Source organism: Colias eurytheme, chromosome 6, assembly GCF_061535395.1.
Source record: "Colias eurytheme isolate Ceu_HAF_F1 chromosome 6, ilColEury1 Martin Lab GWU primary, whole genome shotgun sequence".
Taxonomy (NCBI): domain Eukaryota; kingdom Metazoa; phylum Arthropoda; class Insecta; order Lepidoptera; family Pieridae; genus Colias; species Colias eurytheme.
Window position 1 is genome coordinate 1,713,445 of NC_142985.1, and position 15,446 is coordinate 1,728,890.

General features: G+C 32.1%; 2 protein-coding genes across 2 annotated transcripts in view; one reads left to right on the forward strand and one right to left on the reverse strand.

Annotated features, from left to right (window-relative positions):
• LOC149907446 (uncharacterized) overlaps nt 1-15,446 on the forward strand; it is a 77,953-nt gene that overhangs the window by 25,339 nt on the left and 37,168 nt on the right. The window lies entirely within an intron of this gene.
• LOC149907447 (uncharacterized) lies at nt 2,694-4,282 on the reverse strand. The gene has a single exon (XM_090103324.1). It carries the CDS (start codon nt 4,280-4,282, stop codon nt 3,326-3,328), a length of 957 nt encoding a protein of 318 aa, XP_089959450.1. The 3' UTR covers nt 2,694-3,325.

Consider the following 15,446-nt stretch of genomic DNA (forward strand, 5'->3'; position numbering starts at 1 on the left):
GAGTTGTACATCATCCGCATATATCTGGTAACTGCAGTGTTTAATGTTGTTTATAATATCTGCGCTGTACAAAATAAATAAAAGTGGCCCTAATATTGATCCTTGCGGAACTCCTCTTCCTATGCTGGTACATTCTGAGAACAACCTGCTTCCATCCTCTTTTGTGACCATCACAGTTTGCATTCTATTACTTAAGTAGCTTTTAAACCACTTGATGCTATTATCACTTAATCCGTAGTAGGCTAGTTTGGAGAGAAGCAAAGTAATATCTATAGTATCGAATGCACGTGAAAAATCAAGTAGCAGTAGTAGAGTTCCCTTTCCTTCATCCTGCGCTCCTATCACAGAGTCAACTACATCCAAGAGTGCAGTGGTGGTACTTCTTTTTTTCCGAAAACCGGACTGGTGATCAGGGAGTATGTTGTTCCTCTCCAGGAATTCTAATAATTGTTTATGAACTATTTTCTCGATAATTTTGGATATACAGGGGAGGAGACTTATGGGACGTAGATCATGTAGGTTTTCAGGATTATTTATTTTAGGTTTAGGAATTACCAGGGCATGCCGCCATAACTCCGGGAAGGTGCACGTCTGAATGGATCTATTAATTATATGTGTTATCACTGGTAATGTATTTGGTAAGGTAAGTAGTAACATATCTAGTTGTATGTCATCTATCCCTACAGCTTGAGATTTGAGTTCTTTTATATGTTTGTGGACTATATCTTCATTGACAAATTGAAAATCAAATACAGCATCACCATATCTATTAAGATTGTAAAATGAGATGGTTGATATATCAACTTGAGTAGTGCCTGGGATATTTAGAAAATGACTATTTATATTATGAGGGTTATTAAGATGTGTTGGAAGGATGCAGTTCTTGTTGGGGTTTAAATGTTGTTTAAGATGTTTCCACATGAATTTTGGTTTATTTATGTTGTTATTTATATATGAATTGAAATATGCCTGTTTTTCTCTATGAATTGCAAATTTAACATAATTTTTTAGATCCGTGTAGAACTTTTTGTGTACATCAAGTTTACTCTTGCGCGCTGTAACATGAGCTTCATCACGACTTTTCATCATCATTTTCAAATTGTATGTAATCCATGGATATTGCTTGTCCTTGATATAGATGGTTCGTTTTGGAGCAAAAAAATCAAATAAGGATAAAATGTAACTGGTAAGAGTAATAACAGCATTATCGACGTCATTAATTTGTAATAGGTTATCCCAAATAATGTTATTCAAAGATTGTTGGAAGACTTCCTTGTCGATGTCTTTGATCGGTCTGTATGTAAAATGTTTGGGTTGCATTTTTTCTTTGGTTATGTTGAGAACACATGTTACAAAAGCATGATTGCTGAGTGCCTCAATATAATCAACTGTGACATGTGAGACGGGTGTGTTTGTACAGACTAAATCCAACAATGTTTCCGTTTCGGCTGTGAAATGCGTGGGCTCGGATATATGTTGTTGTAGTTTGTTGGTATTTAAAAAACAGTCCAATTTCATAAAATTCGGGTGACAGGGGTTGAAGATATTTATGTTGAAGTCTCCTAGTAGTACCATATAGTCGCACCAGATAAAAGATCCGATAGATTCTGACAGAGCTTCGAAAAATATTCCAGCATCCAACCATGGTGGACGATATGCAGTTCCTATAACTAAATTTTTACCTCGTACTACAAGCTTGAGCCACATTTGTTCAACGGTAGATGGAGAGGGATTAGATAAAATACGCACTTGAAGCCCTTTTTTCAAATAGAAGCCTACCCCACCTCCGCGGGTCCGCACACTGGTTGGTCGAGGTACATGATGCAGCCGGTATCCCGGGACAACAGGAGCACGTCCCTCCTCACCAGCCCTCAGCCATGTTTCGTTTATAGCCATTATGTCAACAGAATGGCGCTGCATCGCCACGAGGAACTCGTCGTGCCTATTACCCAGAGATCCGGGATTTAAAAAACCAAATTTCAGATTATGTTTACAATTGAAGACCAATTATTATCTTTAAATGAGAAAAAAATAAAAATAAAATAGGGTAGGTGTATAGAATAATAAGTAAATATACTATATAGATTAGGATGATAATATAAGAATACAGTAATACATACATAGAATATAAATATTATGGAAATTATTTTTAGGGAAAAATTAATCATTACCTTATGTGAGTATCCATACAAACATGCATACAGAAACTTGTTTTTGCTTTTATTACTGAGGAAACTAGAGTCAAAGTCAACAACACTGCCACATAACACTTTTAAAGAAAACAATGAGATTATAACATAAAATAGAATTAAACTTAGATAATGAGTCACATAATATGTGCAATTATATTTATATCTAGGTAAGCGGTAAACATGTTTAAGAGAAGTTATTTTAGCTTTTGTGTTAAGTTTATACAATAAAAATACATTAATTAGACTATGGTAGTAATAAACATCACTGTCACATAACACTATTAAAGAAAACAATGAAATTATAACATAAAATAGAAGTAAACTTAGATAATGAGTCACATAATATGTGCAATTATATTTATATCTGGGTAAGCGGTAAGCATGTTTAAGAGAAGTTATTTTAGCTTTTGTGTTGAGTTTATACAATAAAAATACAATAATTAGACTATGGTAGTAATAAACATCACTGCCACATAACACTATTAAAGAAAACAATGAAATTATAACATAAAATAGAATTAAACTTAGATAATAAGTCACATAATATGTGCAATTATATTTATATCTAGGTAAGCGGTAAACATGTTTAAGAGGAGTTATTTTAGCTTTTGTGTTGAGTTTATACAATAAAAATACAATAATTAGACTATGGTAGTAATAAACATCACTGCCACATAACACTATTAAAGAAAACAATGAAATTATAACATAAAATAGAATTAAACTTAGATGATGAGTCACATAATATGTGCAATTATATTTATATCTAGGTAAGCGGTAAACATGTTTAAGAGAAGTTATTTTAGCTTTTGTGACGAGTTTATACAATAAAAATACAATAATTAGACTATGGTAGTAATAAACATCACTGCCACATAACACTATTAAAGAAAACAATGAAATTATAACATAAAATAGAATTAAACTCAGATAATGAGTCACATAATATGTGCAATTATATTTATATCTAGGTAAGCGGTAAACATGTTTAAGAGAAGTTATTTTAGCTTTTGTGTTAAGTTTATACAATAAAAATACATTAATTAGACTATGGTAGTAATAAACAAACCTATAAAAGCTTAGACTTGTATTAAAAATAGATATTAATGATAGAAAACATACATCAAAATAGTTCACATATGAAAAACCTTATCTAGATCGTCTTCCGTACGTATATTGATAACTTTAGATTTATTGTCCTGCCTAGCGTAAATTCGGCCCCCACGAGTCCATATAAAACGCCAATTTTTGGTGCGTCCCAGCTTCTCCCGTGTGAGATAAAAAAGATTACGGTTTTCGAATGTAAGATGTTCGTTTAGGTAGAAACGGCATGGATCCCCGCTTAGCCCCGTCCCGCTGGTATCGGCGCTGCGTCGCACGCGCGCCGCCTGTAGTAGTTTATCACGCAAGGGTCTGCGGGTGAGACGTACTATTATGGGACGTGGTTGCGAGCTGGACTCGGGCAGACGCTTAGGCCCACGCCGGTGCGCGTTCGCTATATCTCGCTCATCTAGGGTTAGACCAATTTTTTGTGCAAGTGTGATAGTGGTGTGCAGTAGATTCTCTCCATTAGATTCAGGTATACCAGTAATCTCAACGTCATATAGTAGTTTCTCTTGTTCGGAGTCGTTCAGCTTTCCCTTTAGGGACTCAATCGATTCCTGATTCTGTTGAACTTGTTTCTGGCCGATCTCGATGCATGGTTCAGATTCAAGATGTGATACGCGTTCCTCTATACTATCCAACCTTGAGCCAAAATTGGAGACCAGAGTGGATAGACGAGATATCTCTAAACGGAAGCTGGATAACTCGGACCGTAGAAGCTTGATCTCTTGTATTAGAGATGTTGAGCCCTGTGGGGAGGTGCTGACATCTTCAAAGTTATCCGATTCTTGGCTTTCAGGCTGAGTATCATCAACAGTTTTAGAGGTTGTTTTAGTAGTACATATTTTGCAAATCCACTTGTTATTATTACGGGACGACGGGCTTATATGATTACACTGCCTGTGGTAAGTTATATTGCATTTATTACATTTTGTGCTATCTGACGCCCCGAAGAACTTTCCACAACTGTTGCATTTGTTTGCCATGTTTATTCAAGCTTCGATTTATGAAGAAGGAACGATTAATTATGTAAAATATTAACGTGATGGCCCAGATTATAACGTTTTGTATATAAATTGTGTATAAATGACTTCAAATCGTACTTAGCACTTAGCACACTTTCAGATGTTCGGTTGAGAATTTTAAATCGGCTCACGGCTGTTTGACAGTTGGCACTTTTTAACGTTTTTACACTAATGCAGTATATAAATTAAAGTTTTATACGGTTCGTTATTAAATAGTAGGTTAGATTATCACTCAAATACACATTTAGAACTTTCTAGCTATGATAAAATACTTTTTATAATATAAAATTTACGGAGCTTAAACTGACACTCCAACTGTCACGACCACAGACGTGGTGGACATATATCAGTTCGTCCACCCTTTTTCCGTCTTTGAATTCCAAATGTATGCTCGTATTACATCAAAAACGATAGTAATTTTTCCAAATTCTTGCAATTTCAAGGGCTCGTATACTCTAAGACGACCTTGCAAAATTGCAATAAATAATAGAGATGAAGGTATTTGGCATATCCGTAGCGTGCGAGAAATATAAACAAGGCTGAAAATAGCTTCATTGCGGATATTGAAAATAGTAAACTATTTTAACTAAAGTTTTACAATCGATTCATCATTCTCTTATTAAAGTCTGCAGAGATGGAACATTATTTTTATGTCTTTTATGAAACCTAGTGCTCATAGTGTGCTTAGTCATTAGAAATTTAATTACCTACATCTTTATTGAGTTAATAGAACACGGTAAAAATGAAAAGCAAGGACAGTTCTGCAGACTGTGTTTAAAGATAATAATAAATACAAGCACTAACATAAACGATAGCTAAAAGTCTCTGATCATCTGTTCATAACTTGACATTGGCAGAATTCGTCCTCGCTGGGATCGGGAATTCCCATTTTAGGAAGAGAAGAAGAAGAAGAAAAGTATAAAATGAAGATAGCCAAATATTTATTTATTTATTTATTTATTTAGATTATAATAATATTACGCAGTTGTGTTCGTATATTCCTAGTATATTCATATCTACTTTTATAATATTACAAAAACAATGTTTTATATTATTATCTATCTATTAGATAAGTATCTCAGGAGTAACTAATATAAAACATTGATTTATGATACATAAAGTCAGCGATACAATATCTTAACGCTGTGACATTTGAAACTCTATAGTTAAGATGTATGCTTTCACCTTGATCTTCAGATAATATAAAAACGTTTTAGTTTCAAAGGACCCAAGCCAAATCCAAGTAAGAAATGCTTTATAGTGGTATCACTTTGATGTGTGAGATTTTTTACGGGTATCACTACATAGTATGAAACAAAGTCGATTTCTCTGTCCCTATGTCCCTTTGTATGCTTTAATCTTTAAAACTACGCGACGGATTTAGTGTTTTTTTAATAGATAGAATGATTCAAGAGGAAGGTTTTAGTATATAATTTATTAGGATTTAGACATTACATTTAGGATTTAGGCGAAGCCGCGGGCGGTGAGCTAGTATTATAATAAATATAATTTATATTATGTAATATAAAAATATTGCTCTTTCTCGATTAGATTTTTGAGTCATGACTCTACTGGGACTTTCATTGTAAAATGAGCTGAAATTTCAAGTAGAAACTTTACCTAGATTTATTTACAAAAAAAGAATTAGGTCACGGGCGTTCCATGCAATAACCAAACAGTCTATGTTTAATCATTTTCTATTTAAAACTCGTCAAATTAAAATCCCTCCATTATCTTTTAAATTCATAATTAAAAAAGAACGTATTTGACATCGACTCGACTTGTTTAATTTTAAAAAAGTACACCTTAACAGTTTTGCGGAGTTCATTCTGTATTTATAAAGGAGGTAAGTAAATTTGCATTAAATTGAGCGAAATGAAACTCATTGGAAGCTCCGGGGTTTATGTTTATCAACTTGGTAATTTAATATGTTTAGTTGGCGGTGACGTCATTTTCCTTACCTAATTTGGGCGTCTTAAAACGTTTTTGAATTTTTACACAAATGATAAACATTGTTCTTTCTTGCAAATGTCTCTCCAAAACCGCGTTTACTTTGGGGTGTAGTTTATGTTGTATAAATGTTAAAATTTCAAACGGTTAAAAATATATTATAAATATATTAAGTGCCAGTACTAGTAGTTTTTAGATTAACGAGGTCCTAGAATCAATTAGTTAGAGGGTTAAAACAGACAGCGTTTCAATTTCAACGATAAGGTAGGTACGCTATAAACATTAGATTATTATAATTAAGGTAATTAAATTAATTAGTTTTGTGAAGTATCCTCAGTTAAACTAAATTATCGTTAAAATAATAATAAATGCTTTGATGTACTATCCTAGATAATATTTACCACTTATACCTCTTTATTTTAATAAAATATTTGAACCCAACCAAAACAGCAGGACTTTATTCAAAAATATTATTCAAAGCCTTCCTTCATGAATGTATTACGTTTTTTTTACAAAATATTGTTTTTAAATATTTATCATAAATACAAAGTTTCGGTATTAGGACAGCCTCGATGTTTATTAAATTAAACTTCTTGTAATTAATTAGTAAAAAATATTAGTATTAAATTATACTCCTTGTTTGAACTTCAAACTCTCCAACTTTTTATTATAGTCAACTGAGCATTTACAGTCCATTTTCCTCTAACAGCCATTAATTAACCTTTGATATGATCATTCTTGCATGCATTTCACACTTGACCACTCGGTAAAGGCGAACATCCTACAGGATATTAGTATGCAGTAGAGAACCGCTATAACCTATATTTATATGCATGTCTAGGAAACTTGGCTAATACGCAAAGGGTCAAACATGATAAAATTTTATGGTAGCAAAGGGCAAACGACTAAACTGTTTAGCTAGTAAGTTTAAAAGAAAGCTCTGCATTTTATAGGGTAAGGTTCACCAATGTTTTGTTCTTCAACGTTGAATATAAAAAGTTTAAAATAAAGAAGGAGCAAAATATTCGATAAATACCAAGTTTTTTTTATTAAATGTATTAGTTGATATCGAGATTGTCGCTTAAGTATAAGCTTATTATAGACAAGCTTTTGAAGTTGAGTTGATACTACTGAATAATTATTCAACAGAACTCAAACTCAAACATTTATTTATTCAACTAGTCTTCGTTTAGAAGAGCTTTTGAATTGTCAAAGTACAGAAAAACAATATTTACCTCCAGAGAAGGTAAAACGCCAGCTTCTTAATAAAAAGAATATCATCATTTTCTTGAATTCGATTAAAATTGTATCCTTCAATAGCAGACACAAACGGCGACTTTTACGTAAAGAAAATCGATCAGTGTAACAGGTGGGATATTCACCTCTCTCTTGACGTAGGATTACGTAAGAAGTCACGACACTTCACAATTTTCATAACCGCTTCATTGCGCGTTGTCTTTGTCAGTTCTATCATTTTTATTCTTTGATATTTTTTAATTGTGTGTATAATTTAGTGGTATCGATATGAATATACTGTTAATACCGCCTGGTTCCAGAAGGAAATTATATTGCATGTTTCATCCAAGCGGCAGGCACGTGATAGGAATACCTCAGCGTATTTAAATGTAATAATTAATGTAGTTAAAAAAACTTAAAAAAAACACGCTTCGTGATATTATTGTATTGTCACCGATCCTTGATAAGTATACAAAGTTTGAATTAAACCAGTCCGTTTACAGTGAGTCAAAATCGAGTCCAGAGGAGTCGGTTACATACATACAGGTGAAGCTAAAGCGTGTTAAAAACGATGTGCACATCGATAAATCAAAGCATAGGAAATATTAACATTGACTAACTTAAATAAAGTAATAAATATTAACATAATTTTAAAAGCACGTCCCATATTGCACAGCTTCGCTAATAAAATTATTCTCCCAAACTTATGTTTGTAAATAAACAAGCCAACATCAGGGTCTCACTTTACCGAAAGTGAAGGTTTCCCAAACAATATGCGAACTGGCCGTGAGCTTGTAAACGAGCCCGTATTAAACTTTCCGATTTGCCTTTTCATACGAATCGGTTTTAGTTATATTGTCATTGGTTAAATTGTATCATATTATTACTACTACTACTCCTTCTACTACTATAATTTCTAAAAATGCTAAAATTGATAAGGATATGAAGTTTGATCAGTGTTTGTTACGCTTTCACTTTAAAACGACTGATCCGTTCTGGATACAATTAGCATAGACTTATTCCTTATTAGTTACTATTGAGGAAATGTAGAGCCGTTAGCTGAAACTAGATCATAATAAAATAAGAATAGGGTTGTGTTTGTGTATTGTGTGTGGGTAATAGTAAATTCTTTCGGGCTCCAAAGTACACACTAACTAAATATCATATCATTTCCCATTTTTTTCTCGATGGCCAGAAGGACAACAAAAAGACATCTTAATAACGCGGACGTGATTTTCCTTTGCCAAAATCCATTCATATATTTTGAACTTTTTTTACATATTTAGTTAATTAGTTATAATGTGCATTTTAATGAACGAAACTTATCTTTCCTACCTAATCCCTTGATAAAAGGCATTAGAATAGTTATATACACTGTAGTTACGATTAAAATCGTATAAAAATAAAAATATTTCGAAATCGATTTCCCTTAAAATACAAATTGAATTTATAAATATTTATCAGCTAACTTTTTTAGAAAAGTTCTTGAAAGAATTGTATTCATCGTCCTATCTCTATTTACATTCCAATACGAAATAAAGTGGTTATCGGAGAAACCGAAAACATTTTTGCTCTTATATTTTTAGCGGGTTAATTTTTGCGGCGAAATTGAAAGCAGTCTAATCAACGTATCTTGTTGGTTCAAGCTTCGAAGCCGTGTCTATACATTTTTGGACGTTTTTCGAAAATAAATTTAACCTAGTTCAATGTTATAAAAAGGTTCTTGCAGAATTCCTTCAGAAAAAAGATAGAGAAAAGAGAATAGATTATTCATCTGTATTATTCATCTCTTCTTTTGAGTTTTAAGTTTTCTATGACGAAGCTTAGGTACCTATATCTAAGATAAAACTTAATAAGATCGGCTCAGTTTTTGTGTAAAAACGGATTACACATAAATTTACACATACTCATTCGTTTATTATGTAAATTTTCTTATATAAATAATCGCTATAGTTTGTATGTGTATGTTATTTGTGTACGGAGAAGTCAAAATAATTTGATTGATACTTAGTAAAGTAGAAGAATAATATTTAAGGTTATTATACACCATTTTAAATTATAACAAAGACAATTTATATAAAAAATTGGCACAATTTTTTCCCACATTTTGACATTATTTTAATCGTGTTTACTCACATACTGACGTCGACTTTAATAAATGAGGGTAGAGGCTCAAATTCCTCAGAGCTGGTTCATTTTGCATCGACCTTTGTCTTTGCAATATATTCTGAATTTAAATTGAGAGAGTGTTCGTATTTCTTGATATTTTGACAAAATAAAAGAAAAACTTTTGTTTGGAAATCATTTCCCATGTAAAAGGAAAAAAAGATGGATGGATGTTTTTTGATTCTCCTGATATTTTTCATGCTCTATTTCACTTTATTAATAGATACTAACTTCATTTTCCAAAAACCATGATCTCACATTAACACTATCATAATAATCACGTCATATTATCATAATAAAGTGCAATCTCTACGAATTATAGCAATCAATTAAATTATAATAAAACACCAATTACTTAACTTTTTACCCGAAGGAGTAAAGACCATAAAACAATTTATTTCCATAAACATTTCCCGCTTAATTATCTGTGGTCCGATTAATGAATCACGCTTTACCATAAATCTTAGCGAAGAAAGCCTTAACAAATTCCAACTAATAAATACCGCCAAAAATCAACGCCAAAGCAATTATACAAAAGACATAATAGCCTTCCCAAAACCGCAATTATTCCTTATTCTAACTTATAAGTTCGCCGCAATATTTATTATAACCTCAAAAGTTTAATAAGAATTTGGTACTGTAGACGTCTCACAAAGGAAATTGAAATTAAGAGATCCACTGAAAAACTTGTTTCCATTTCGAAATTCACGAGTTTAACTTTTACTGGCTTCACCGTTTTGTCCAAGAATTGTAATGCTATTTTAGATGGCATATTTTGTTACAACTTATCGAGGGGTCCGGTGTGATATTATGTAACATAATAATATTGCCCTTAGGCAATGTACCTTTATTTATTTATTTTATTTATTTATTAACACTTTATTGTGCTGGCATACAAATAAATTCTTAAAATTAAAACTTAAAACTAGTCCAGCACAGAAGGCGGCCTTATCACTTAAGAGTGATCTCTTCCAGGCAACCTACTGTGTGGAGTAATATTATGAAAAAGGAGGTAGGTAGGAAGTACAAATATATATACATATATTTGTACTTCCTACCTACCTCCTTTTATTATATATATATAAATATATGATCTATTATAATTACATATAGTAAATACCTACTTAATCTTTTCGCATGATTGATAAAATGTTCCTATATTGAATACTTTCCGATATTGTTTGTCTACATTAAAAAAAGTGATGCATAAAAAACTTGTAAGGCTCATTGGACTATGTTAAAAAAGTAAACATTTCTTTTGTTGGAACGATCTACATTTTTCACTCGAAAATCTCATAGGTGTTATCCCGTAGGAAACATTTCAAAGAACATTAAACGACATTTCATTTGCATTCTAAATTTGGGTTTATAGATAAAAAAACCCGAATATTATTTGCATAAATTAACCCATTAAATTCAATTACCCTTTTTAAAAACTTTGTGACGCTGTAAATAACTGAATGTGAACATTTTATCCCGTTATAAAACTTTTATTTAAACTCAATAATTAAACATTTGTTTTTCTTTAACTAATGATACTTAAAACTCACAATACAGGGTAATAATAATGAAACTGTTATTGCCATAATAAAACGAGTTATAACAGATGTAAGCGTTGGTTCAAGAATAACTGCAATTTGTTTGAGCAACTCAGAATTTAATTACATTATGTCAACATTTCCATATGAATGGATATAGCTTATCGCGACTTTATGCAAAACGTTGCTGATTAAATTTACAATGTGTTTCAGTTATGTATGAAATTAATACTTTGTTTCATGTGACAGTAAGTAATTAAAAAGAGCGTATGTGTCGAGCCACGTGTCAGAAGTGAAACTTCCTTGGCAAGATTCTAAGTTACCAAAAACGTCACCTTACTCCATAACGTGAGGGTATTGCCATGACGCGACATTGAAATATTACTCTCAACGCACATCAATAAGTTTTACTTAAAAAAATATTTGAATATATATCACAAGAATGTGATCTTTGTCCAATTTTAAAGATAAAAATGAACATCTATGTTAGTAGAAGGTATTTCATAGTTATGTTCACAGGAAAATGTGAAAAATTAGAGCTAGTGTATCATTAAAATTTAATATGAAATAAAACATGGAACAACTTTCTCTTCTAAAAAGAAGAGCAAAAAACGCACACAACTACTCAAAATTTCAAACATACAATTTTAACTCGTATAAAAGCAAATATTTCATATTAAAGTTTAAAACACGTTATTCGTACTTTAAAATATGTAAACATAAACCTGCAAACTTAACACTCTCTAGAGCACTCAAACAAATGCTCAATTCATAACATTCTAATGAAAAATACACATTAATATTATAAAAGCTAATACAGTAGCACCTCTATAAGTCGAATATCAAGGGAGACGCCAAAAAATTCGAGTTATAGAGTTTTCAACTTATGGAGGATTTCGACTTAGGCGGATTTTGATTCGACATAAAGAGTTTGAGGTTTATTCTTATAAATTTTGAGTTACAGAGGTAAAATAAATTAAAATTCAACTTGCAGAGGTCACAAACATGTTTTTATTTATTAGAAATCAACATTATTTCAAATCATTTTAAAATAAAAAATATGGCATTAAAAAAGTCAGTATTTTTTTTGCTTTAGATAATTTGGTTGTTCTCTAGCATTTTATAATCTATAAAGAGCAGAAAATTCTTCTTTTTCAAAGATACTGGTTTGCTTTATAAAATTTCGTAAGGTATTCAATGCGGTTCTTGCCTCTTTGATGGAAACCCATGGAGCGCATGTACTATTCACGTCTTCTATGTCATCTTAAATCTTATTCATTAGTATCGGTTTTCTGAGCTACTGAATCGATAATTTCGTCATCAGATACCTACTTAATGCAAACACGTGTTTACGTGAGTCATAAATTTATTATCGCATACTCCTAAAATGTTTTCTAAGAAACAATAATTATAGTGTACTGCACTGTCGGCAAGTTGTTAAAGTCCAAATGATCAAGTTATAAAGATTGTAAAATAAAATGTTGCCATGTTCGAGATACAGAGGTCAAATTTAATTTTTCGAGTTATAGAGTGAAAATATGTACCAAAATGGCTTGGAGGGACTCGGTGATTATTTCGACTAACAGAGGGCCAAGATTTCAAGTTACGGAGGTTTTCGGGTTTGAAGGGAAGGGAACAAGACATTTTTTCGAGATTTGGAGGTTTTTGACTTATCGAGGTTCGACTTAACGAGGTGCTACTGTATAAACACTTAATAGTAAACAAAAGCAGTATTGAGATGCTCAATAACCTAGAGTGTGGGTCGTGTGTACGTTACCTTTAATCGTAAAAGAAGAGTGCACACTGTATGATTTTAAAATAAGTAGATAAGTTTTTACGTGAAACTAGAACTACAATTTACACAATGAACCGTAATAGACGGCTTAAATTTTCAGAGATTATGTAATTTCGAAAATATTACAACAAATTGAAAAAATCGAGGCTAAGCTACGATTGGCACAGTCATAAATTGGATGGGCCACATACTATCTATGTTAATTATTTTTATATTTATATCTTTAACTGTTACTTTTAGTATATAGCGTGATATTGAATTATGACTTTAGTTCTGAATTAGATTAGTTACACACAATCAACATAACAAAAATACCACTACTAAATACGAAACTTCCCATTTTCTATCAGTGAGCACTCGACCTTCACACGTGAAGTTAATTTCCGCAGCAAGGCAGCTGAGAGTGGCTGAGAGTTGACAGAAATGTTTGGAAATACCGAATCACTTGCACTGGGTAATATCTCAATATATTATTATGACTTAGGTTAGAACAATCGAGATTTGGGTCAATGATCTATAGTATAAATATATCTTATGTATTTCATCGTACGAATTATGGACTTTGTTACTTTGTGTCGATCGCAAATAAATTTCGGTTTTAAAATAAAATGTGAGATATTTCAGACGTGGCTGAAATTGCAAGGGCATATAAGATGATCATTTGTTCTGTGATAATTTATGAAATTTAATTCTATTTTGGTATTGTTAGAAGTGTTTTGATTGACACTTCAATTAGGCTTTCTGTACAGGGACTCGTTCTTTCCATTTATTTTTTGTATTCTTAGTTGAAATTTCAATATCGTTCATAATATTTATTGCCGTTTCTAGAATGTAGTTTAGATAATGAAAAGATTATTTATTTGATTATCACAATAGCCTGTATTTGTTCCTACTGCATAATCCATCACGCTGGCCAAGTGCGGGTTGGCAGAGGTCACATGTCGTCGAACTTTTGTTTCTTGGATAGGTATGCCTTTTACCGATTTTACCCTGTGGTTTTCTGAACCTTGCATTATTATTTATTTACATCAATCACGCATTCATATACATAGCAAGTCACAAACAATTTGAAAGTGACAACGTAAAGACGCGAGCAAATAAACTTTTCATCTTGTATATTTGAAATTCATTGGGATTTTTACCTTGAATATGATTCTCATATTGAAAAAGTTTCTATTGAACGTTCAAGTACTTACGTCGCTATTGAAGTACTATCTTGGTATAAATAGCTTGCTTTCAGATATACGAGAAACTTGCGTGGTGCAAATGGTGGGTAAATATTATGTTTTTGTGTGATTCTTTGAAATATCAATGTGAGGTACTATTTTTAAAATGGATGAAGAGAGTGAAGTCCCATGTCCCCAAGTGGGGTAAGGGGCAGATGCATTATACATCTGTTTCACTGATCGATTTTCTTTAGGGACAAGTAGGTGATCAGCCTTCTGTGTCCTACCAGACCGAGACATTTTTTTTTCTTCGTCTCCACCGGGAATCGAACCCAGGACCCCTCGGTGCTACGCTCACGCGTCAACCACTGTACCAAGGAGGCGGTCAAAGAATGAAGAGAGGTTGATAATAATTCAAACGGTAGGTGTGTATATTTCATAAAGAGTAGTTATATTATAAAATGTTTTAATTATTTTTCAGATTGTGCGTTGTCATAGTTATAATTTTTTGATCGGTCGTACTCGGTAAATTTCTAGTTCAAGATATAAAATTAGCTTAGACATAAATAAGTAAACTTATGAAAATCTAACGACACAAAGCGATTACGGAATATAAAGAATTATACCTTCATTTACCTAAGAATTATCATGTTTATTCTGTAAAATTTTGTGTAGTAAACAGTTAATGATAAGGATGATATTTAATATTTCCCGAGTGAGAATATGTCCTTCACACAAGGGTAGTATAAATAAGGAAAATATACAAAGGATAATTAATAACAAAACACAAGTTACGTTAATATATTTACAATAGAGATTTAGGGCTACAAGAGGTCAGTTTTGTAAGGTTGGCAGTGCGTGTTATTTTCGACTCTCTACTTTTATTTAAGTCTAATAAATTATTCCACAATAGGTATTAACTGAATATTTGTGTAGCTATTCATTTAGACTGCCCACCTCCTTGGTACAGTCACAGATTAGAGAATAGTTACTTCGTAACAGATACATCACTCCCATACAAAAGCTAAAATACCTACGCTATATTTACCTACAAAATGCGCCGCAACTCGGCTGCAGTAAGAAATGTACTCTACGAACACGCACCGAGAAGTGAGTTTCCCGCGCACGCCGCGTGATTGCGTCATCAAACGAAAACTTTAGGGTTGTACCACAGGTTGTACCGAGCGCGTAAATTAAACACAGAGTTGCTGAAACACTTAATTTTTTATTGTTTACATTATACAATAAAAAAAATGAAATCTTATTGATAGTAG